The sequence below is a fragment of the Coregonus lavaretus genome, assembly GCF_964263955.1.
Source record: "Coregonus lavaretus genome assembly, chromosome: 6".
Taxonomy (NCBI): Eukaryota; Metazoa; Chordata; class Actinopteri; order Salmoniformes; family Salmonidae; genus Coregonus; species Coregonus lavaretus.
In genome coordinates this window covers 10,842,656-10,869,424 of record NC_139993.1, presented here as the reverse complement: position 1 = coordinate 10,869,424, position 26,769 = coordinate 10,842,656, and the positions used below count along the sequence as shown (strand labels likewise).

The following is a 26,769-nucleotide window of genomic DNA, read 5'->3' as shown; positions in this document are numbered from 1 at the left end:
GGTTGAGATCTGGAGACTGGCTAGGCCACTCCAGGACCTTGAAATGCTTCTTACGAAGCCACTCCTTCGTTGCCCGGGCGGTGTGTTTGGGATCATTGTCATGCTGAAAGACCCAGCCACGTTTCATCTTCAATGCCCTTGCTGATGGAAGGAGGTTTTCACTCAAAATCTCACGATACATGGCCCCATTCATTCTTTCCTTTACACGGATCAGTCGTCCTGGTCCCTTTGCAGAAAAACAGCCCCAAAGCATGATGTTTCCACCCCCATGCTTCACAGTAGGTATGGTGTTCTTTGGATGTAACTCAGCATTCTTTGTCCTCCAAACACGACGAGTTGAGTTTTTACCAGAAAGTTCTATTTTGGTTTCATCTGACCATATGACATTCTCCCAATCCTCTTCTGGATCATCCAAATGCACTCTAGCAAACTTCAGACGGGCCTGGACATGTACTGGCTTAAGCAGGGGGACACGTCTGGCACTGCAGGATTTGAGTCCCTGGCGGCGTAGTGTGTTACTGATGGTAGGCTTTGTTACTTTGGTCCCAGCTCTCTGCAGGTCATTCACTAGGTCCCCCCGTGTGGTTCTGGGATTTTTGCTCACCATTTTTGTGATCATTTTGACCCCACGGGGTGAGATCTTGCGTGGAGCCCCAGATCGAGGGAGATTATCTGTGGTCTTGTATGTCTTCCATTTCCTAATAATTGCTCCCACAGTTGATTTCTTCAAACCAAGCTGCTTACCTGTTGCAGATTCAGTCTTCCCAGCCTGGTGCAGGTCTACAATTTTGTTTCTGGTGTCCTTTGACAGCTCTTTGGTCTTGGCCATAGTGGAGTTTGGAGTGTGACTGTTTGAGGTTGTGGACAGGTGTCTTTTATACTGATAACATGTTCAAACAGGTGCCATTAATACAGGTAAAGAGTGGAGGACAGAGGAGCCTCTTAAAGAAGAAGTTACAGGTCTGTGAGAGCCAGAAATCTTGCTGGTTTGTAGGTGACAAAATACTTAATTTCCACCATAATTTGCAAACAAATTCATAAAAAATCCTACAATGTGATTTTCTGGATTTTTTTTCCTCAATTTGTCTGTCATAGTTGATGTGTACATATGATGAAAATTACAGGCCTCTCATCTTTTTAAGTGGGAGAACTTGCACAATTGGTGGCTGACTAAATACTTTTTTTCCCCACTGTACCTCACTGATATGATTTTACTGTCACAGATACCTCTGATTGGCAGATCTGTATATCACAGTTGATGGCATCTTTTATCTTCCAAACACAAATGTATGGGTAGACCCTCTCAGTAAACCTGTGTTTATGAGTGTATATGTGTGTATTGTCTTTGGGGTCATAGAAAGCTACTTCCCCCCTCTCGAAGTTCAGCTGAACTCTGATCCTCTGGGGTCTCCTCTTCAGATCAAGCTTTTTACCCATTCCATTTGTATACTCATGCCGCCTTTTCAGAATAGCCCAGATTCCGTATTCTGGTGATGCAAGAAGATCTTCTCCCTTCCGTTTGACGAAATCTTCAGCCACGCCTAGATTCCACTCAGGTTGTTTGCCCACCTCCACCTCCCAGCTGTAAGTCTTCGAACCCTTCGCGAAGCCTACGGAGCCAAGGACCTTTGCCCACTGTGTGAACCGCTCTGGGTTGTCCGGAACCTTGTGCTGTTCTATGGCTGTGTGTCGCACGCTGGTGAGGTCATCAGAAAGAGACATAGTGGAGGGAGCCGTGTTGGGGTCCAAAATCACGGGCGAGTGTTTGACTATCCCCCGCATCTGCTCCCAGACTTGGAACTGCAGGTTGCCCAGGTGTTTGGCCATGTCGATCAGCGCTCCGGAGACGAGCTGTGGATCCAGAAGTTCACATTGGGCTCTCGCGCTGCTCTGGGTGTGTTTGTAACTCACAAGGAATTTTTCACGGTCTTTCTTCAGGTCCTCTTTCACGGCCTCAATGGCACCTGTGAGAGAGGAGATCTGCTCCTCAAGGCTCTCCATGCCGCTCTCAATTATCAGCGCCTTCACCTTCTCTTCCTCCCTCAGTGCAGCCAGTCTGGCCTCCTCTTCCTCTCTCAGGAACTGGTGGAGCTTTTCAAACTCATCCCTGATCCTCATTGTGTCCACCTGCTGGTCCTTGGTGTGCTGAGTCATGCTATCGTAGCTCTCTCTGAAATTTTCACATTTCTCCAGCTTGTCCTCCAGAAGTGTTAAGTCAGATCTCAGTTTATCCTTCAGCACACTCACCCATTCCCCCTCTTCCCTCTCTTCTCCTCTGTCTCCAAACTCTTCCAATGTGCAGTCCAGACGTTTTGTTTTCTGTGCTGGTTCCTCTTCAGGAAGATCGCTCTCTAAATTCCTAGCAAGTTTGTTTTGATTATTGTTCTTTAGGATAATGATTGTGACGGTCAAAGCTCCATTATCGCAGTAGGTATTCACCATCCTATCCACAGTGTCATGCCTGTTGGCATTCTCCAGATGAGCCTTGAAAATTTGAGGAAACTTTTCCAGATTGCCATTGCTCAGTTGCCAGTGAAATCTCTCCAACTCTTTTGTATCCAGATTCTCCAGAGTGGCCAGCAGCCTCAAAGGGACAGATGCTGCCATTGTAGAACACTAGATACTGCACTAGGTAGTGAAACTTAAATTTTGTTTAACTTTGAATAACTTTTACGTTTAACACCTGCCCATGGAAGTCACAGTTTTGGATGTTATCTCTTAATAATCCTTTCGTTTCTACCAATAATTCCTGTATTGCTTTTTCAGTCAGATGGAGAGAGAGTGAAGATTTACAAGCAGCCCTTCCTTAACAACTTTCACGTTGAGTTTTAGGAAGAGTTTAACTTTACGGGTGTTGACAGGAAACCGTTAGATTGTGTGTGTGTGTCCTGTATGATATGTCTGCTGAAATCACTGCTGCTGGCTGATTGCCCAGAAGCACACATCTGCATGTTCACAGACCTCATGCATTTCTTGTAAATTGTCAATACTTTTTCTCAGAAAGTAGACAGACAAAAGGTATAACAAATACAAATATAAGGGGGGAGGGGGGGGGGGGGGGGGGATCTGTAAGATACTTTATTTAGACACATCCAATCGGTTTCTGATATACTGTCTGCTAGCTTTCCATTATTGTGATTATAAAGACTTACTGTTAAGTATTTTGCTAGAGCTCATATAATCTGTGCAGAATTTACCATAACAAACTACCAATGGGTTTCATATCTACTTGTAGTATCCTGACATTCTGGGTAGTGCGGGTTTGTTAGTGGAAAGATGGGAACAGTGGTACACCAAGTGTCCTTGGAAGTGCTAGTATAAGTACTGTGTCAGGGGTTAGCGAGTGTCACGTGGGGGACCATATAAGATACAGTAGGAATGTTCTCCATATTTTATTATAGTCATTCAGTGGTTAATTAATTTAAAAGGTACATCTCTCCAGGTACATCTCAAACAGAGTGTGGATGGCCTACGCTCCTCACAAACTAAAGGTCAGACGATAAATGAAGCCACAGTATAGCAGATATATTGCAATTGTCTTTGGCAAGTCAATGAAATAAATACAGTGCCTTTGTAAAGTATTCAGACTCCTTGACATTTTCCACATTTTGTTATGTTACAGCCTTATTCTAAAATTGATTACGTTTTTTTAAATTTCCCTCATCAATCTACACACAATACCCCATTTTGACAAAACAAAAACAGGTTTTTAGATTTTTTTGTTAATTTATTAAAAATAAAAAAGTGAAATATTACATTTACATAAATATTCAGACCCTTTACTCAGTACTTTGTTGAAGCACCTTTGGCAGCGATTACAGCATCGAGTCTTCTTGGGTATGACGCTACAAGCTTGGCATACCTGTATTTGGGGAGTTTCTTCAATTATTCTCTGCAGATCCTCTCAAGCTCTGTCAGGTTGGAGGGGGAGCGTTGCTGCACAGCTATTTTCAGGTCTCTCCAGACCTGTTAGATTGGGTTCAAGTCCAGGCTCTGGCTGGGCCACTCAAGGACATTCAGAGACTAGTCCTGAAGCCACTCCTGCGTTGTCTTGGCTGTGTGGTTAGGGTCGTTGTCCTGTTGGAAGGTGAACATTTGCCCCAGTCTGAGGTCCTGAGCGCTCTGGAGCAGGTTTTCATCAAAGATCTCTCTGTACTTTGCTCCATTCATCTTTCCCTCGATCCTGACTAGTCTCCCAGTCCCTGCCGCTGAAAAACATCCCACAGCATGATGCTGCCACCACCACTGTAGGGATGGTGCCAGGTTTCCTCCGGACGTGACGCTTGGAATTCAGGCCAAAGAGTTCCATCTTGGTTTCATCAGACCAGAGAATCTTGTTTCGCATGGTCTGAGAGAGTGTTTAGATGCCTTTTGGCAAACTCCAAGCGGGCTGTCATGTGCCTTTTACTGAGGAGTGGCTTCCGTCTGGCCACTCTACCATAAAGGCCTGATTGGTGGAGTGCTACAGAGATGGTTGTCCTTCTGGAAGGTTCTCCCATCTCCACAGAGGAACTCTAGAGCTCTGTCAAAGTGACCATCAGGTTCTTGGTGACCAGAAGGACAACCATCCCTGACCAAGGCCCTTCTCCCCCGATTTCTCAGTTTGGCCGGGCAGCCAGCTCTAGGAAGAGTCTTGGTGAGTCCAAACTACTTCCATTTAAGAATGATGGAGGCCACTGTGTTCTTGGGGACCTTCAATGCTGCATACATTTTTTGGTACCCTTCCCCAGATCTGTGCCTCAACACAATCCTGTTTCTGAGCTCTACAGATAATTCATTCGACCTCATGGCTTTTGCTCTGACATGCACTGTCAACTGTGGGACCTTTTATAGACTGGTGTGTGCCTTTCCAAATCATGCCCAATCAATTGAATTTACCACAGGTTGACTCGAATCAAGTTGTAGAAACATCAATGATGATCAATGGAAACAGGATGCACCTGAGCTCAATTTTGAGTCTCATAGCAAAGGGTCTGAATACTTATGTAAATAAGTTATGTTTTTTTATTTTTAATACATTTGCAAAAATTCTAAAAAGCTCTTTTCGCTTTGTCATTATAGGGTATTGTGTGTAGATTGATGAGGAAAATATTTAATTTAATCACTTTAAGAATAAGGCTGTAACATAACAAAATGTGAAAAAAGTCAAGGGGTCTGAAAACTTTCCAAAGGCACTGTAAGTTAATTTACAGAGCGCAAGAGATCACAGAAATTCCACTTTAAGGAGATAAGGACTGAGATCTCCATTCAACAACAAACAGCAAGTAAGGTTCATTATAGAGTAGTGCACTGGACATTGCCATTTTAAAGGCATTTTCCCCAACGTTCACGGATATGACATTCAAATCATTCTTGGATTGCAGTGGCCTTTGCGTAGCTTCGTAATTATTGGACTGATTAGTGCTGTAATCCGTGTAGCGAAACAGAATATAAGCTCGCGAGACTTCTGGATGGTTGTACGAGGTTAGCATTTGCATCCCTCCGGTTGCAACCATGAAAAACTGTTGTTACACATCATCCATGATTTTGGTTTATATTGAACTGTTTATCAATGATGAAACATAATGCAAGTCCATTTTTCCACTGTACATATTTATCACGTTTCACAATATGTTGCGAGCCTATTGCTTCCCCTCCCTGGGTGGGGAAGCAAGTCTGGTTTCAATACTGGCTTCCTGTTTATTGGTTTCACAGTTGCACTCTGCTTGCATAGATATAAAAATACAGTGGGGAGAACAAGTATTTGATACACTGCCGATTTTGTAGGTTTTCCTACTTACAAAGCATGTAGAGGTCTGTAATGTTTATCATAGGTACACTTCAACTGTGAGAGACATTATCTAAAAAAATCCAGAAAATCACATTGTATGATTTTTAAGTAATTAATTTGCATTTTATTGCATGACATAAGTATTTGATACATCAGAAAAGCAGAACTTAATATTTGGTACAGAAACCTTTGTTTGCAATTACAGAGATCATACATTTCCTGTAGGTCTTGACCAGGTTTGCACACACTGCAGCAGGGATTTTGGCCCACTCCTCATTTACATTTTTTTTACATTTATGTCATTTAGCAGACACTCTTATCCAGAGCTTCTCCAGATCCTTCAGGTTTCGGGGCTGTCGCTGGGCAATACGGACTTTCAGCTCCCTCCAAAGATTTTCTATTGGGTTCAGGTCTGGAGACTGGCTAGGCCACTCCAGGACCTTGAGATGCTTCTTACGGAGCCACTCCTTAGTTGCCCTGGCTGTGTGTTTCGGGTCGTTGTCATGCTGGAAGACCCAGCCACGACCCATCTTCAATGCTCTTACTGAGGGAAGGAGGTTGTTGGCCAAGATCTCGCGATACATGGCCCCATCCATCCTCCCCGCAATACGGTGCAGTCGTCCTGGCCCCAAAGAATGATGTTTCCACCTCCATGCTTCACGGTTGGGATTGTGTTCTTGGGGTTGTACTCATCCTCCTTCTTCCTCCAAACACGGTGAGTGGAGTTTAGACCAAAAAACTATATTTTTGTCTCATCAGACCACATGACCTTCTCCCATTCCTCCTCTGGATCATCCAGATGGTCATTGGCAAACTTCAGACGGGCCTGGACATGCGCTGGCTTGAGCAGGGGTACCTTGCGTGCGCTGCAGGATTTTAATCCATGACGGCGTAGTGTGTTACTAATGGTTTTCTTTGAGACTGTGGTCCCTGCTCTCTTCAGGTCATTGACCAGGTCCTGCCGTGTAGTTCTGGGCTGATCCCTCACCTTCCTCATGATCATTGATGCCCCACGAGGTGAGATCTTGCATGAAGCCCCAGACCGAGGGTGATTGACCATCATCTTGAACTTCTTCGATTTTCTAATAATTGCGCCAACAGTTGTTGCCTTCACACCAAGCTGCTTGCCTATTGTCCTGTAGCCCATCCCAGCCTTGTGCAGGTCTACAATTTTATCCCTGATGTCCTTACACAGCTCTCTGGTCTTGGCCATTGTGGAGAGGTTGGAGTCTGTTTGATTGAGTGTGTGGACAGGTGTCTTTTATACAGGTAACGAGTTCAAACAGGTGCAGTTAATACATGTAATGAGTGGAGAACAGGAGGGCTTATTAAAGAAAAACTAACAGGTCTGTGAGAGCCGGAATTCTTACTGGTTGGTAGGTGATCAAATACTTACAGTGGGGGAAAAAGTATTTAGTCAGCCACCAATTGTGCAAGTTCTCCCACTTAAAAAGATGAGAGAGGCCTGTAATTTTCATCATAGGTACACGTCAACTATGACAGGCAAATTGAGAAGAAAAAAAATCCAGAAAATCACATTGTAGGATTTTTAATGAATTTATTTGCAAATTATGGTGGAAAATAAGTATTTAGTCACCTACAAACAAGCAAGATTTCTGGCTCTCACAGACCTGTAACTTCTTCTTTAAGAGGCTCCTCTGTCCTCCACTCGTTACCTGTATTAATGGCACCTGTTTGAACTTGTTATCAGTATAAAAAAGACACCTGTCCACAACCTCAAACAGTCACACTCCAAACTCCACTATGGCCAAGACCAAAGAGCTGTCAAAGGACACCAGAAACACAATTGTAGACCTGCACCAGGCTGGGAAGACTGAATCTGCAATAGGTAAGCAGCTTGGTTTGAAGAAATCAACTGTGGGAGCAATTATTAGGAAATGGAAGACATACAAGACCACTGATAATCTCCCTCGATCTAGGACTCCACGCAAGATCTCACCCCGTGGGGTCAAAATGATCACAAGAACGGTGAGCAAAAATCCCAGAACCACACGGGGGGACCTAGTGAATGACCTGCAGAGAGCTGGGACCAAAGTAACAAAGCCTACCATCCTGCAGTGCCAGACGTGTCCCCCTGCTTAAGCCAGTACATGTCCAGGCCCATCTGAAGTTTGCTAGAGTGCATTTGGATGATCCAGAAGAGGATTGGGAGAATGTCATATGGTCAGATGAAACCAAAATATAACTTTTTGGTAAAAACTCAACTCGTCGTGTTTGGAGGACAAAGAATGCTGAGTTGCATCCAAAGAACACCATACCTACTGTGAAGCATGGGGGTGGAAACATCATGCTTTGGGGCTGTTTTTCTGCAAAGGGACCAGGACGACTGATCCGTGTAAAGGAAAGAATGAATGGGGCCATGTATCGTGAGATTTTGAGTGAAAACCTCCATCCATCAGCAAGGGCATTGAAGATGAAACGTGGCTGGGTCTTTCAGCATGACAATGATCCCAAACACACGAAGGAGTGGCTTCGTAAGAAGCATTTCAAGGTCCTGGAGTGGCCTAGCCAGTCTCCAGATCTCAAACTCATAGAAAATCTTTGGAGGGAGTTGAAAGTCCGTGTTGCCCAGCGACAGCCCCAAAACACCACTGCTCTAGAGGAGATCTGCATGGAGGAATGGGCCAAAATACCAGCAACAGTCTGTGAAAACCTTGTGAAGACTTACAGAAAACGTTTGACCAGTGTCATTCTCAACAAAGGGTATATAACAAAGTATTGAGAAACTTTTGTTATTGACCAAATACTTATTTTCCACCATAATTTGCAAATAAATTCATTAAAAATCCTACAATGTGATTTTCTGGATGTTTTTTTCTCATTTTGTCTGTCATAGTTGACGTGTACCTACGATGAAAATGACAGGCCTCTCTCATCTTTTTAAGTGGGAGAACTTACACAATTGGTGGCTGACTAACTACTTTTTTCCCCACTGTATGTCATGCAATAAAATGCAAATGAATTACTTAAAAATCATACAATGTGATTTTCTGGATTTTTGTTTTAGATTCCGTCTCTCACAGTTGAAGTGTAACTATGATAAAAATTACAGACCTCTACATGCTTTGTAAGTAGGAAAACCTGCAAAATTGGCAGTGTATCAAATACTTGTTCTCCCCACTGTATTTTTATATCTATGCAAGCAGAGTGCAACTGTGAAACCAATAAACAGGAAGCCAGTATTGAAACCAGACTTGCTTCCCCACCCAGGGAGGTGTACAACACCCTAGTTGTACTTCTAACTAAGCTAAACACATTATCAGATTATAGTCTTATGATTCGAACACATTTCTACAGTTTCGGGGTGGAATACTTTAGTCATTACCTTAAACATACAAAATCAGTTAAGCGGGCGGGTGTTAAGAAGCGCGGTTTGGTGGGTCATGTTTCGAAGGACGCTTGACCCGACCTTCGCCTCCCGAGCCCGTTGGGGAGTTGCAGCGATGAGACAAGATCGAAATTGGGAAGAAAAAGGATGTGCAATGTGCGGGTCTATACCGTGTATTGTATTGAATGCCGGTATAGACCAGGTTTCCGGGATGAGTACAACAAAATGGCACTCAAGCACAACAATAAAAAAATATTTAACATTGTAACCATTGTTTAGTGGACTACACAAATCCAAACATGCAATAATATTGCAGCACAAGACAAATGAACTAATGCCGGAAACCTAGTAGTTACCAATTATTAGCCCTAAGTTAATTGATTGAGTTGTTTAATTTTGCTCTCTTTCATAGATACAACAAGCTATCTTTAGACTCTCTTGAGATATGTCTCTCATATCTTGCCACACTGGGAACTTTAAGCATACAACAGATAGTTGTTGTATGATGAGGAAAGGCATGATCATTTGGTCTCACAGAAAGCTAAAGTTGATATACATTTTTTTTTGCATTAAAACTGTTCTCATTATTCAATAAAGGCTATTTATCAATGAATGTATAATGATTGGCTGCATATTTAGTAGGCTGAGGCTGCAGATCGGAAGGTTTCATCCCGGTTCCGCCCCCCTGGAAGCCTCTTCCCCAGAGCTGAAGATCCAAATCACATTCTGACCATGTGTTTCTTTACCTCTCCTTTACCCACCAATTTTTGTGGTCACCCTCCCGTCACATTTCTCACTGTCAATCGTGAACGATAATGATATTTACCAGTGAAATGTTAATTCAGCATCTGCATGCCAACCATTTTATCTCAATCAGTTTCATGGGAATTTGCATTAGATCTTCTTGAATTATGTACAGTGTTGTTTCGAAGTACAGGAAAGTATTTGAATTTTGTACAGGGAGCAAATTTTTGACCAGATGGTGTTAAACTGTAGTATACTTGTATTTTGTTTCAATCAAAACACATTTTGCCTAGTGGCGCGCTGTTGAGTTTTGGCCACGAGAGAAAAATTCTACCATTCTCACAATCATCCTAAATCTCATAAGATATTAGGTGGTGTTTTTTGTCTTACAGTAACGTTATACTATGCTATTATATCCGGTTCTATTATGTAAAATACTATCATTTTGTGATCTTGCAGATACTGATTCAGTCTTGATCTAACTTTATTTAACGAGCATCATTCTCCATTCATCACTGAAATTTGCCAAAGTAGCCTGTTCTCTGGGCAGCTAAACAAGTAAAGCAGAGACTGTGCGTAAAGTAAAGAATCCCACACATGCGCAGAAGCATCGGATTTAGCTGTCGGAAAATGGTTCTAGAGACTTCGGATCTGCAGCCACTGGGTATTTTGAAACTTATCTTAATGGTCTCTCAGGGGCACAATCCTTGATTCTGTTTCATTTTTCTTTAGCTAAATGGTAGCCCTGCTTCTTGGTTTGCTATAAAGCTGAAGGACATGGCTGGAGAAATGTAATCAGCAGGTATCATCATTAATTGAAATTACCATTGAACAGTATTGGAGGTTTTCAGTTAAGCATAGTTAATCACATCATGACAAGCTAACAGTGTATGGTTACATAGTTAATCACAACATGACAAGAAGAGGCCTGAAACAGAGCCAGGAAATGGCTCAGGGAATTGTGAAACAGAGCCTGGAAATGGCTCATGGATTTTTGAGGACTAATTGTTATTTCAGAAAATTTACCTGTTATGTTTAAGAATCAATGAAAGGGTTAGAACAGTAGAACAGAGCCAGAAAAGGAAATGGCTCAGTATTCTGTCTCACACAAGGACAGAGCCAGGAAATGGCTCAGTATATGCCTATGGAGCAAAAACCACTTAAAAAGGTTAACAGAGCCAGGAAATGGCTCTGTTAGTTTTTACACGACAGGGCTTGGTCCCATCACCATTGTTTCAGGAAACAGATTGAATAGAAGGAAAATAAGTCAGATTGTGCCACCATTATACAATAAGGAAATGTGCGGAGCAGTCAAGAGGTGAAGATGAAACTGTATATAAACTGAGAGCTGGAAAGTTAGTTACTCTGCAGACCACCTCGGCTCTATTGCTTATGTAATAAAGTCTATCTTAATTCTACAAAAACTCTGGAAGTACTTTTTTTTTTATTGAGGACAAGGACAATTTTCTACATCAACAGCTGTACATATTGCAGATTGCGCCTTTAAAAAAGTATATACACTTTCTTTAGAAATATATTAAATGTACCAGCGTTCAGCTAGCTTGGTCCCAGATCGTTCTGTGCTTCATGTCAACTCTTTGTCATGACAAATATGGAGTTGACATGATAGCACAAACAGATCTGGGATGAGGCTGGCTGTCCGTAACTTTGACTAAACATTGAGCCCTGGGGGAACCTCCTCCAAATCAGGATTCTTCCATTTAGCACCATTCACTGCTATGGTGTGCCTGTCCAAAGTCAACTCTACATTTATGTGAACACCCATCCACCAACCACCACATGCTAACAGTGCTAATTTACATTGAGTTATAAAAAGACTGACATTGTTAGGGCCACGCAACATGACACCGGCGACCGTCGCACCACTTTGTAGAGATGAGCGTGTCAGGTGGGACTTGGACAGTCAAAACTGGGGATGACGAGACTACACGGCTATTCTTAGCTCTTTTGTTCAGTGTTGAGAGAAGAGTTGGGACCGTACTATCACCTCCACCCTATACCCAGGCCACGAACTCCAGACTGCCAGCAATCAAAGTAGTTCTCACTTGATGAGATGTGGACGATCAAACGTAAGTGGTGCCACAATTTTGTGGCATGCATGCATGCTCTTTCACATTTGGTCAAAACGAAAATAACAAAATGACTGCATATGGCAAGTTGTTTTTCCCTACACACACACACAGGCTACAGTTCAGCATGGCTGAGAGACATTTCCAGCCTGGCAACTAATACAACTTGGTAGAACTCACACCTTATATTCCTTTGCGTTATGATTTTGATTAGAGATTAAGAATATAAAATGCCACTGTACTGCATTCCTGATGTGAAGCTTCTCTTACAGCCCCCATCACGTACGCTTTGGAAGCAAAGTACAGGCCCCATCTCGAGGTAATACTTTTGGGAAACGTTTTGATCTAATCTAATTCACTGCAGGGATTGATGTTCTATATTCCTACTGTGCAGGGTAACTAAGGACTAAGCTATGTGGACGGAAGACATCGCAGCCTTGAAATTCCTTGTGTGTTTTCAAACATCTGGTCAAACAACAAGGCAGAGTCAAGACCAGCGTCATGTTCATTACGCACCGAATGACAATGGCCTGAAACAGGGAGGGATTCCCTGGCCTTGTCCCCCCCCAAAAAACGCTCATTAGGTTTCCATTGCAAAATTGTGTTAAAACATTTTCTGTTGTGTGCCCTCTTGAAACTGACCAAGGGTCAACGTCAATTCCAGTTAAACAATGAACTGAGTTGGAATTGAATTTATGAACTGAAAATCCACCAGGAAAATCCCAAGATACTGTATGTCATCATTTAATTTAAAAAAAAATGGATGACTCTTCAAAAATAGAGGACTTTATATCTGTGCCATTATAGTGCGTCTGTGACAGCATGGGCAGCGTCAGATGCAACAACCCATAGGAATCCCACCCAGTTGGATACTTTAAAATGGCAGAAGCATGGTGGAAGCCCTTTATGGCGCTGCCCATGCCAAATCAGCCATTTGGCCACTAGAGGCCTCTATCATTCTCTATGTTGGAGAGTTCATTAAAGGAGTCCGCGTGCTTCCCAGCCGAAATAGTTCGGAACAGTTTGTGCATATATTATGACGGCATTTTGTGACGAACCGAACAAGTGTGCTAGCATACTCCCTTAAAAGACCTTCGCTTGAAAAAATGCTGTTTGTCCATTTTGAGATGCCGTAGCCAGTACTTACTCAAAATAGTTGGAATTAATCTAAGATAACTCAAGAAATCTGTCATTAATTGACATTTTTTCTGAGGAGATTTTAAGTGGGCAATTTTACGTCTAAGATGTTTGGTCCAGTATTTCTCAAGTGAAATATGTTGCATAAAAACGAGTCATCTCTCATTGAATGACAACATAGACTATTGTGGTCCTCTGTAGCTCAAGTTGTAGAGCACGGCGCTTGTAACGCCAGGGTAGTGGGTTCGATCTCCGGGACCACCCATACGTAAAAATGTATGCACACATGACTGTATGTCGCTTTGGATAAAAGCGTCTGCTAAATGGCATATTATATTATATTATATTATTGAAGAATCCCTACTGTTAACCAATCACAGATGAAGGGGAGTAGACTTCGGTTACTGACATTGGCTTGCCTCGAGAAAACATTGTGTGCCCTAACAGCCAAAAAACCCTTACCGAAGTCCAAAACGAACAGAAACATCACACAATGTCATCATAATATATGCACAAACTCTTCCGAACTTTTTCGGCTGGGAAGCCTTTACAGTGCCTTCAGAAAGTATTCATACCCCTTAACTTATTCCACATTTTGTTGTGCTACAGCCTGCATTCTAAATGGATTAAATAAAACATTTCTCTCACCCATCTGCACACAATATCCCACTATGACAAAGTGAAAACATGTTTTTAGAATTGTTTGAAAATTTATAGAAAATTCTCTCATTTACGTAAGTATTCACACCCCTGAGTCAAAACATATTAGAATCACCTTTGGCAGGGATTACAGCTGTGAGTCTCTAAGAGGTTTGCACACAGGCCGGTGGCGGCCGGTTGTGACACAGCCTGGGATCGAACCCGGGTCTGTAGTGACGCCTCAAGCACTGTGATGCAGTGCCTTATACCGCTGCGACACTCGTGAGGCCACATTATTCTTTTTTATATTCTTCAAGCTCTATCAAGTTGGTAGTTGATCATTGCTAGAGAGGCATTTTCAAGTCTTACCATAGATTTTTAAGCTGATTTAAGTCAAAACTGTAACTAGGCCAACCAGGAACATTCAATGTCTTCTTGGTAAGCAACTCCAGTGTATATTTGGCCTTGTGTTTTAGGCTATTGTCCTGCTGAAAGGTGAATTTGTCTCCCAGTGTCTGTTGGAAAGCAGCCTGAACCAGGTATTCCTCTAGGACTTTGCCTGTGCTTAGCTCTAATCCATTTACTTCTTGCCAAAAAAACTCCCTAGTCCTTGCCGATGACAAGCATAGCCATAACATGATGCCGCCACCACTATGCTTGAAAATATGAAGTGGTACTCAATGATGTGTTGTGTTGGATTTGCCCCAGAGATAATTATTTGTATTCAGGACACAAAGTTCATTTCTTTGCCACATTTTTTAAGTTTAGCTTTAGTGCCTTATTGCAAACAGGATGCATGTTTTGGAATATTTTTATTCTGTACAAGCTTTCCTTTTTTTCAATCTGTCATTTAGGTTAGTATTGTGGATTAACCACAAAGTTGTTGATCCTTCCTCAGTTTTCTCCTATCACAGCCATTAAACTAACTGTTTTAAAGTCACCACTGGCCTCATAGTGAAATCCCTGAACAGTTTCCTTCCTCTCCGACAATTGAGTTAGGAAGGACGTCTGTATCTTTGTAGTGACTGGGTCTATTGATACACCATCCAAAGTGTAATGAATAACTTCAGTATGCTCAAAGGGATATTCAAGGTCTGTTATTATAATTTTATTTTTTAACCATGTACCAATAGGTGCCCTTCTTTGCAAGGCATTGGAAAACCTCCCTGGTCTTTGTGGTTGAATCTTTGTGGTTGAAAGCTCGACTGAGGGACTTTACAGATAATTGTATGTGTGGGGTAAAGTGATGAGGTAGTCATTCAAAAAAAATTATGTTAAACACTATAAATGCACACAGAGTGAGTCCATGCAATTGTTATGTGACTTGTTAAGCACATTTTAACTCCTGAACTTATTTAGGCCATAACAAAGGGGTTGAATACTTATTGACTCAAGACATTTCAGCTTTTAATTTCTAATCAATTCTAAAAACATAATTTCACTTTGACATTATGGGGTATTGTGTGTAGGCCAGTGACACAATCTCAATTTAATCCATTTTAAATTCAGGCTGTAACACAACAAATGTGAAAAAGGTCAACGGGTGTGAATACTTTCTGAAGGCACGGTATATCCAAATCCCACATGGTGAAAATTCCTACCTAGCCTATCACAAGCAAGCTGAAGCTATTACTATATAACATCTTCTCAGAGCTGCACACATGCCAAGAGGTCAATTTGGACATACACTACATGACCAAATGTATGTGGACACCTGCTCGGCGAACATCTCATTCCAAAATCATGGGCATTAATATGGAGATGGTCCCCCCTTTGCTGCTATAACAGCCTACACTCTTCTGGGAAGGCTTTACAATAGATATTGGAACATTGCTGCGGGGACTTGCTTCCATTCAGCCACAAGAGCATTAGTGAGGTTGGGCACTGATGTTGGACGATTAGGCCTGGCTCGCAGTCGGCGTTCCAATTCATCCCAAAGGTGTTCGATGGGGTTGAGGTCAGGGCTCTGTACAGGCCAGTCAAGTTCTTCCACACCGATGTTGTTAAACCCTTTCTGTATGGACCTTGCTTTGTGCACGGGGGCATTGTCATGCTGAAACAGGAAAGGGCCTTCCCCAAACTGTTGCCACAAAGTTGGAAGCACAGAATCTTCTAGAATGTCATTGTATGCTGTAGCATTAAGATTTCCCTTCACTGGAACTAAGAGGCTTAGCCCGAAACATGAAAAACAGCCCCAGACCATTATTCCTCCTCCACCAAACTTTACAGTTGGCACTATGCTTTGGGAAAGGTAGCGTTCTCTCCTGGCATCCGCCAAACCCAGATTCGTCAGTCGGACTGCCAGATGGTGAAGCGTGATTCATCACTCCAGAGAACACGTTTCCACTGCTCCAGAGTCCAATGGCGGCAAGCTTTGCACCACTCCAGCAGATGCTTGGAATTGCGCATGGTGGTCTTAGGCTTGTGTGCGGCTGCTCGGTTCTTTTTCTTACGTTGCTTCCAAAGGCAGCCCGGAACTTGGTAGTGAGTGTTGCAACCGACAGACGATTTTTATGCACTACGTGCTTCAGCACTCGTGATCCCATTCTGTGAGCTTGTGTAGCCTACCACTTCGAAGCTGAGCCAAAGTTGCTCCTAGACGTTTCCACTTCACAATAACAGCATTTACAGTTGACCGGGGCAGCTCTAGCAGGGCAGAAATTTGACGAACTGACTTGTTGGAAAGGTGGCATCCTTTGACGTTGAAAGTCACTGAGCTCTTCAGTAAGGCCATTCTACTGCCAATGTTTGTCCATGGAGATTGCATGGCTGTGTGCTCGATTTTATACACCTGTCAGCAACGGGTGTGGCTGAAATAGCCGAATCCACTAATTTGAAGGTGTGTCCACATACTTTAGTGTATATACCAGGAAAATAGAAAATGGACATTTATTTTATACCATAGAACTAATCTCGCTCCCAGACACTTCGCCCAAATGTGCAAACAAATGGTGGATCAACGTGTCAAACTTGGCCTTCGTTAGCCAATACAGAAAGACCGGGAAAAACTCCCGGTGCATAGGCATTGGTTTAATCATCTTAATCTACAAACCAATCATCTACCACAACACCTTCCCCATACACTACCACCAAGCCACGCCTCATAATTGTGTAATTCACTCAAATTAAATGATGACCATAGAGATGGAAAGAGGCTTCATCATTGTATCCATGCTATTATGGCGTCTGTGACAGCATGGGCAGCGCCATTGAGCTATCTCCATTTTGAAGTAGTACATTTTCTTCTTCACGATTGGCTGATCCCTCCAGATGGCCTGGTTGGACATGACTCCAACAGGGTCACCAGGAGGGATCAGCCAATGAAGTTGGAAGTCCCACCCAGTTAAATACATTAAAATTGTGGAAGCCCTCAATGGCGCTGCCCATGCTAAAACGTTATTTTGGCCACTAGAGGCCTCTGTCATTCTCTATGATGATGAAAAAATACTTTACTCAGTAAGGTCACTTCCCATAGAATTCTATGGTCACTCCCACTAAGGCCAACTTTGAATTGTTGATGTACCAGGCTGCACCATAACCTGGGGATGAGGTTACCATAGAACTAACTTATTTGTATGGTATTGGTCTGCCTCTGTTTATGTGTAGGCCAGTATGGGCCATAATGTATGCATTTATATTTACGGATTGAATTTCTCATGCTATTTTATGTAGGCTACTAGTATGTTCTAGACAAACGGCCTTCAAGGCCAATAACACTTCTACTCTATTCTATTCCTATTGTCCCGTCTGACCACATCCTGTCCACCCAGACCTTGGTCCCTACAGACCCCATGTCCCTGTTCAACCTGAAGAGAGGTTCCCCCGAAGAAGAGTTCCCTAACCTAAAATACAACTACACGTGTATGGCGAGCATCCTGACTCCAAAACTGTATGCTCGCCAGTTCAACCGTGCCACCCAGAGCGGGGTCATCTTTGATGATGTCATACGCCCGGGCCTCGAGGAACCAGGTGACGTCAACAGGCATTATGCGATCTATAGGGAACGCTTGTCGCTAGATCTCTATATACTGAAAACAAAGGAGATTGAGGACTGTGCTATACTGTACATAGTACTAGTACCACCAGTGTAGGTGTGAGAGAGTATATACAGTGAGGGAAAATAGTATTTGATCTCCTGCTGATTTTGTACGTTTGCCCACTGACAAAGACATGATCAGTCTATAATTTTAATGGTAGGTTTATTTGAACAGTGAGAGACAGAATAACAACAAAAAAATCCTAAAAAAACCATGTCAAAAATGTTATAAATTGATTTGCATTTTAATGAGGGAAATAATTATTTGACCCCTCTGCAAAACATGACTTAGTACATGGTGGCAAAACCCTTGTTGGCAATCACAGAGGTCAGACATTTCTTGTAGTTGGCCACCAGGTTTGCACACATCTCAGGAGGGATTTTGTCCCACTCCTCTTTGCAGATCTTCTCCGTCATTAAGGTTTCGAGCCTGACGTTTGGCAACTCGAACCTTCAGTTCCCTCCACAGATTTTCTATGGGATTAAGGTCTGGAGACTGGCTAGGCCACTTCAGGACCTTAATGTGCTTCTTCTTGAGCCACTCCTTTATTGCCTTGGCCGTGTGTTTTGGGTCATTGTCATGCTGGAATACCCATCCACGACCCATTTTCAATGCCCTGGCTGAGGGAAGGAGGTTCTCACCCAAGATTTGACGGTACATGGCCCCGTCCATCGTCCCTTTGATGCGGTGAAGTTGTCCTGTCCCCTTAGCAGAAAAACACCCCCAAAGCATAATGTTTCCACCTCCATGTTTGACGGTGGGGATGGTGTTCTTGGGGTCATAGGCAGCATTCCTCCTCCTCCAAACACAGCGAGTTGAGTTGATGCCAAAGAGCTCTATTTTGGTCTCATCTGACCACAACACTTTCACCCAGTTCTCCTCTGAATCATTCAGATGTTCATTGGCAAACTTCAGACGGCCCTGTATATGTGCTTTCTTGAGCAGGGGGACCTTGCGGGCGCTGCAGGATTTCAGTCCTTCACGGCGTAGTGTGTTACCAATTGTTTTCTTGGTGACTATGGTTCCAGCTGCCTTGAGATCATTGACAAGATCCTCCCGTGTAGTTCTGGGCTGATTCCTCACCGTTCTCATGATCATTGCAACTCCACGAGGTGAGAACTTGCATGGATTCCCAGGCCGAGGGAGATTGACAGCTCTTTTGTGTTTCTTCCATTTGCGAATAATCGCACCAACTGTTGTCACCTTCTCACCAAGCTGCTTGGCGATGGTCTTGTAGCCCATTCCAGCCTTGTGTAGGTCTACAATCTTGTCCCTGACATCCTTGGAGAGCTCTTTGGTCTTGGCCATGGTGGAGAGTTTGGAATCTGATTGATTGCTTCTGTGGACAGGTGTCTTTTATAGAGGTAACAAACTGAGATTAGGAGCACTCCCTTTAAGAGCTCGTTGTGGTCCTCTGTAGCTCAGCTGGTAGAGCACGGCGCTTGTAACGCCAAGGTATTGGGTTCGATCCCCGGGACCACCCATACACAAAAATGTATGCACGCATGACTGTAAGTCGCTTTGGATAAAAGCGTCTGCTAAATGGCATATTATTATATTATTATTATAAAAGACACCTGGGAGCCAGAAATCTTTCTGATTGAGAGGGGGTCAAATACTTATTTCCCTCATTAAAATGCAAATCAATTTATAACATTCTTGACATGCGTTTTTCTGGATTTTTGTTGTTGTTATTCTGTCTCTCACTGTTCAAATAAACCTACCATTAAAATTATAGACTGATCATTTCTTTGTCAGTGGGCAAACGTACAAAATCAGCAGGTGATCAAATACTTTTTTCCCTCACATATATATATATATATATATATATAGCATGCGATGAGGTGGAGACTAAAGTATGTTATGATTCCCTAGCACAGTTCCCTCACACACACACACACACACCCCTAACTCTTAAGCCTAACCGCAAACTCTAAACCTTTAAGCCTAAAATAGCATTTGAACAAATTCAGGCCCAAATTATTCTTGTTTTCCTACCTTGTCAGGGCATTCTGGTGACTGCATTATGGTCCTGACAAGGTAGGAAAACATCTATACGCTCACGCACACCTGTGAATGAGCAATTAAAACAAACTCGCAAACCCGAAGCAATCTCTTCCACATTAAGCCAGGCTCAGTTACATCAGAAAAGCAGGCAATAACGATAGCCACCCATTTAACAGAATACTAAAACAACAATGTCATAACACCTAGCTAATCCAAAACAACTGCTGCTGCTTACGCATTACAATGGCAGACTCTAGTGTGTGTGTGTGTTTGTCTGTGTGTGTGTGTACTTACTATGTGTGTGTATACTGCTCCTGTCCTGTCCTACAGGGGAGCTTCATGGACCCATGTCTGTGGGTTGTGTGGCTGGCGACGGCCAGTCTTACATCCTTTTCTGTGACTTCTTTGATCGGGTCATTGAGGCCTACCAAAACCACAAGATGAGCAAGTTACAGGAGAGCGACTTTAATCACGACAACTTAAAGGTACTGTAGAGTGGACAGAGTATGGTCTTATAAATGTATCTCCATTTCACATAATACAAAATAAAACAATTGTTAAAAAACTTTTTATTTGAAGGTTTCTTCATAATCCCAACTCCGAAATGTCATGCTTTTATGAAAAAGTCAACATTTGTCATATCTTGCTTGGACTATTCACACGATTTCAGTGTGCCACACTTCATAACAGACTTTTACCAAAGATGTGTGATGTGACGTCATAAAAACTGTTGTTAGATGTTATGTCAAGCTCTCAGTAATGTTTATGACCACTATGTAGGGCATTGTGGCGTAACATTCCAATAGTGTTACGCAGTACATCCAAAGTGGATTTGTAAATACTTAAATGTGTTTAAATGCATTTATGTCCTTCTCTCTCGTTCTCTCTCTCTCTGTGTATGTCAAATATGTACTCTGTGTGTGTGTATGTATGTATGGCTGGCTGAGTAATGTATACTCTAAGTGTGTGTGTGTGTTGATGTGTAATGTATACTGTGGGTGTCTGTGTATGCAGGGAGGTGATGACTTTGACCGTGATTACGCCTTGAGCTGCGAGGTGAGTGTGGTGCGTGGTGTGGATGACTTCGGCTTCCCTACACACTGCAGCCGGGGAGAACGTAGACAGCTCCTCATGCTGGCCAAGAAAGGTACTGCATGCTCTACAGTAACAATACAGCACAAATATAATAATTAATCATTTAGCAGACGCTCTTATCCAGAGCGACTCACAGGAGCAATTAGGGTTAAGTGCCTTGCTCAAGGGCACAGACAGATTTTTCACCTAGTCGGCTCAGGGATTAGAACCAGCAACCTTTCGGTTACTGGCACAACGCTCTTAACCACTAAGCTACCTGCCGCCCTTACATACAGTGCAGGTTTAATTCCAAATTCCAATTCAATTATTGAATTCACTCATGAGGTGGAGAATTTACTTTGAATTAAATTCACATTTTTTAAATCTTCAAGTTATGGAATTGAATTGGAATAGACTTGACTTTTTTTAATTGGAATTAAATTGGAATTGTAAAAACATTATTTGAAATTGAAATTCAATATTCTTACATTTCCCAGTTAATGGAATTAATGCACAGTATAAAAAATATAAGATTTGTTTTTAATAATTTCAACCTCTATTCCTATATTTACAGTATAGCTCGGCTGTCTGAACAGGGACATGATCAGCCTGAAAGCCTGAGGGAATTTAATTCAAATTGGAATTTGTTGAATTGTTGGGGAGAATATTGAATTGGAAATAAATTTACCTAACATTGGAATTCAGAGGAATTGAATTATCTCTGAATTCAAAGACTGACCTGGAATTTGAATTGAATTAAATGGAATTTACAGGGAGTGAGAACTGAATTAGAATTTAATTTGTGGAATTAACCCCAACCCTGATACAGTGTGGTACTTTATCCTCAAATGCAAATAAAACTAAGTGTAACTGAGCTCATGAATAGTCAAAAGATATGAAAACTCCAGCAGTTTAAGTTGATATATGTTTTAGGCTATTCATTTACATTTTCAGAATAATAATGAATATGAGGGCTGCTATCAATTAACAAATCTTGAGGACACCAAGCAAAAGCAATCAATGCATATCTATGCTCCTTCTCACACTGTAGTTTGAAGTAACATTTTAATGCTACATGGTGTCAGAAGGACGATACACTAATTCAGGGGTGCACAACTCAGGGCCGAGTTCCGCAGTTCGGCTGGTTTTTGTGTCACCCAATTGATGTTACTGAATCGCCCAAATAGAAATCAGTCCCTAGCTAAAAGGCAAGGACAAACATCTGCAGAACTGCTGTCATTGAAGAATGGAGCTGAGCATCCATGCACTAACCAATCAGACCTATAACAAACATGATTGATTGACACTTCTCCTTCCAGCTCTGGACCAATTGGCAGAACAGTTGCCAGGGAAGCTGTACTCAAAGGCTGAACTGTCACAGGGCAAAGAAGACAAGGGAGTGACCGTGGGAGCCCCATCCCTTTCCCAGTTGAGGAACGGGGTGGCCCGTGACTGGCCTGACTCCAGAGCTGTATGGTCAGTGCTGCTCTTTAAGTGCCACTGGCATGTTCCCTTCTTTACAACCTAAACAGTTTATTGTGTGTGTTGTGTTTGCCTTTTGATGCACTAAGATTCTTTGTGCAATGAAAAATACATAAATATCATTTATTGTTATGTTCACACATTAATGTGGAAATAACAACTGCTCTAGGGTCTGTTTTGCCTTTTAGTTCACAGTAGTTGTAAACTGTATGGAGAGGTGAAACAACTGCTCTACAGCATGTTTTGCCTTTAACACAGTTTGTTACTAACCAAATGGAGAAGTGAGGCAGTGCACTCTTCTTGTAAGTATAGGAGCAAATCCTCATGAATATCTGTGTAAATAAACCCCATGGTATTTTTGGTGCTTCGTTATCATGGTTTGAATACTATGGTGTCACAAACCCAGCTGATTCTGTAGCTCGACCCAGGTACTGTGGTTAATCAATTTTACTAACAGTACAACCAAAAGTTAGATGGTGCCTTTACACTATGGTCCTTCTAGACAGATTAAAGCTATGTTTCCAGCAAAACAGCAGCCCGCCGGGCCTCCTGAGTGGCATCACTACAGACCCAGGTTCGATCCCAGGCTGTGTCACAACCGGCCGTGACCGGGAGTCCCATAGGTCGGTGCACACTTGGCCCAGCGTCGTCCGGGTTAGGGGAGGGTTTGGCCAGGGGGGCTTTACTTGGCTCATCGCGCTCTAGCGACTCTTTGTGGCGGGCCGGGTGCCTGCAGGCTGACTTCGGTCGTCAGTGTAACCATGTTTCCTCCAGCACATTGGTGCAGCTGGCTTATGGGTTAAGCGGGCGTTAAGAAGCGTGGTTTGGCGGGTCATTACATTTACATTTTAGTCATTTAGCAGACGCTCTTATCCAGAACGACTTACAGTTAGTTAGTGAGTGCATACATATTTTTTTTCATACTGGGTCATGTTTCGGAGGACGCATGACTCGACCTTCTCCTCTCCCGAGCCCGTTGGGGAGTTGCAGCGATGAGACAAGATCGCAATTGGATATCACGAAATTGGGGTTTAAAAAAAGTTTAGTATAAGGCTGAAGGACGAGGCTATATGCAACCCCTCTCAAATTCATAGACAGTGCTCTAGATGCAAGGACTGGCCCTGTACCTCCACTGAAAAATGATGCTGTTATCATGACCATTACCACTCTACAGGATCAGTAAAGACGGGACCCTGGTGGTATGGGTCAACATTGACGACCACCTCAGATTGGTGACCACGCGAGATGACGCCAACATCGCAGAGGCCTTCCAATGTATCTGTGTCAACCTCCTTAAGGTTGGTACCCTCGGAAGGCACAGACCCTGAATGCATGATTACCTTAAAGTTGAACTGACAGCATTTTATCAACATGAAATCTTATTCAAATCTGTTCATATACAACATGAAACTTATTCAAATCTGTTCATATACACAGAGGACGAATGTCACTTTTAAAAACATTTTCTGAAAAGCGAGCACTTAGACATGGTCATTTACAAGTTTAAATAAATAATTTAAATGTTTGGGAATTATGCATAATAAGGCTTTGTGAAAATTCTATAGCAATATTGAGTGGGAAAGCGGCCGTGCGCTTGGACGATCGTCTGAGACCAGCCACCCGGACAGCTGATGAAACTGAGGAGTATTTCTGTCTGTAATAAAGCCCTTTTGTGGGGAAAAACTCATTCTGATTGGCTGGGCCTGGCTCTCCAGTGAGTGGGCCTGGCTCCCAAGTGGGTGGGCCTATTCCCTCCCAGGCCCACCCATGGCTGCGCCCCTGCCCAGTCAAGTGAAATCCATAGATTAGGGCCTAATTAATTTATTTCAATTGACTAATTTCCTTATATGAACTGTAACTCAGTAAACTCGTTGAAATTGTTGCATGTTGCGTTTATATTTTTGTTCAGTACAGATACGCTAGCCTATTAGCCACGTTATGACTGATTTGTGATCATTACCCCTTGCCTTGCTAGTTTGATTGTATTGTAATTCCCAGCCTTAGTTACATTCGCCCGTTTTTGTAAAAAAGATTGAGCCATTGAAACTGAAACCGCGCATCCCGAATGAAGGCAACAAACATTGTACCAGGCCAGCTGTGATTTACAACCTGATAGCAATATTTCTGGGACTACCAAGAAATGTATTGGTGAATTATATGAATCATGCATTGAACTGCATCAATCTATTTTGACAGCAATGCCTTAGTGTACGTCATGGAATGTTGAGGCAAATATAACCTATTTTTAAACCCTCTTATAAAGCTAGTTTTGTGGCATAAATTTAAATTTCTGATTCCTACCACCAAACGTGTACCCTTTTAGTTGGGAGCCAAGTCCCAACTAAGTTCTACTGCGCTAGCGTACGGTTTGGGTCAGCATGATAGTATGAAAGTGGTATGGCTGTCCAATCCAAACTTCTGTGCTGGTGAACAAAACAAGTCTGTTAATAGATATTTAATGAGCCAAAGCTAATATGAGCTATGACCATCTCGTTGTCCAGTTGGAGGTGCTGTACAAAAAGCTGAGGCACCCGTTCATCTGGAAGCAGCAGCTGGGCTGGGTAGTGAGCTCTCCAGCAGACGTGGGGACCGGCCTGAGGGCTAGCGTTCGTGTCAAGCTGCAACTCCTGCCCAGACACAAACGTCTGGAAGACGTCCTCAAGAGACTGCGCCTCCGCATGGACAAAACCGGTAATGCAGATGGGGGAGCGCTGAAATTATTTTAGTGTAAAACTAATTTGAGTAAAATATAAATACATTCTGAATTTCAGCACTTCCTTAGCACATTTGACAGAGTTTTTGTACAATTGGCGTTGGTAAAATGTACATACGTCATGAATCATTCTTCTAGATATTCTGATGAGTATAACTTTAGGTGTAATATACACAATATACACAAAAGTATGTGGACACCCCTTCAAATGAATGGATTCGCTATTTCAGCTACACCTGTTGCTGACAGGTGTATAAAATCGAGCACACAGCCATGCAATCTCTATAGACAAACGTTGGCAGTAGAATTGGCATACTGAACAGCTCAGTGACTTTCAACGTGGCACCATCATAGGATGCCACCTTTCCAACAAGTCAGTTCGTCAAATGTCTGCCCTGCTAGAGCTGCCCCGGTCAACTGTAAGTGCTGTTATTGTGAAGTGGAGACATCTAGGAGCAACAACGGCTTAGCCGCGAAGTGGTAGGCCACACAAGCTCACAGAATGGGCCACCGAGTGCTGAAGCACTTAGCGTGTAAAAATCATCTGTCCTCAGTTGAAACACTCACTACTGAGTTCCAAACTGCCTCTGGACGCAACGTCAGCACAATAACTGTTCGTCGGGAGCTTCATGAAATGTGTTTCCATGGCTGAGCAGCCATGCGCAATGACAAGCTCGCCGCCATTGGACTCTGGAGCAGTGGAAACGCATTCTCTGGAGTGATGAATCACGCTTCACCATCTGGCAGTCAGACAGATGAATCTGGGTTTGGCGGATGCCAGGAGAACGCTACCTGCCCCAATGCATAGTGCAAACTGTAAAGTTTGGTGGAGGAGGAATAATGGTCTGGGGCTGTTTTTCATGGTTCGGGCTAGGCCTCTTAGTTCCAGTGAATGGAGATCTTAACGCTACATCATACAATGACATTTTAGACGATTCTGTGCTTCCAACTTTGTGGCCACAGTTTGGGGAAGGCACATTGCCGTTTCAGCATGACATTGTCCCCGTGCACAAAGCGAGGTCTATACATAAATGGTTTGTCGAGATCGGTGTGGAAGAACTTGACTGACCTGCACAGAGCCCTGACTTCAACCCCATCGAACACCTTTGGGATGAATTAGAACGCCGACTGCGAGCAAGGCCTAATTTCTCAACATCAGTGCCCGACCTCACTAATGTTCGTAGCTGAATGGAAGCAAGTCCCCGCAGCAATGTTCCAACATCTAGTGGAAAGCCTTCCCAGAAGAGTGTAGGCTGTTATAGCAGCAAAGGGAGGACCCAATCCATATTAATGGCCATGATTTTGGAATGAAATGTTTTCGATGAGCAGGTGTCCACATACTTTTGGTCATGTAGTGTATAATGTGTATATATATATATAAAATGTGTGTATATAGTATCTATATATGCTATAAGTTAGTTACTTTAAACTGGTTTTTTTACAAGGATAAAAAAAATCTATACTGTTATAATTTCCTACAACTTTACAAGGAAGTCGTTACATACCTTACTTTAATATGGTTGAAATAACTGAAGTTTCTTACCTCTTTCTCCTTAGACTGCAGTGAGGTGTATAACATCAGTAATGCCCAGACAATCGGCTTGGACGAGGTGGGGTTCACGCAGCTAGTGGTGGACGGGGTCAAGCTGCTCATCCGCATGGAGAAGAGGTTAGAGGGCGAAGAGAAAATCGATGATCTGGTGCCTTTACAGAAGTAGAGCTGAGGA

The 26,769-nt window shown here is 42.8% G+C and overlaps 2 protein-coding genes across 2 annotated transcripts; one reads left to right on the top strand and one right to left on the bottom strand.

Moving 5' to 3' along the window:
• Window positions 1-1,197: 1,197 nt before the first annotated feature.
• Window positions 1,198-2,607, bottom strand: LOC311130364 (E3 ubiquitin-protein ligase TRIM35-like; the record flags this gene model as incomplete). The annotated part of the gene is made up of 1 exon (XM_084163089.1): window positions 1,198-2,607. One exon carries the CDS (start codon window positions 2,605-2,607, stop codon window positions 1,198-1,200), a length of 1,410 nt encoding a protein of 469 aa, XP_084019215.1.
• Window positions 2,608-11,937: 9,330 nt separating this feature from the next.
• LOC311130880 (creatine kinase M-type-like) lies at window positions 11,938-26,760 on the top strand (the record flags this gene model as incomplete). The annotated part of the gene is made up of 9 exons (XM_084163686.1): window positions 11,938-11,953; window positions 12,226-12,272; window positions 17,500-17,698; window positions 20,104-20,258; window positions 20,788-20,920; window positions 22,167-22,323; window positions 23,504-23,627; window positions 24,831-25,020; window positions 26,600-26,760. The coding sequence occupies 9 exons, from the start codon at window positions 11,938-11,940 to the stop codon at window positions 26,758-26,760; spliced, it is 1,182 nt and encodes a 393-aa protein (XP_084019812.1).
• Between the last annotated feature and the right edge of the window lie 9 nt (window positions 26,761-26,769).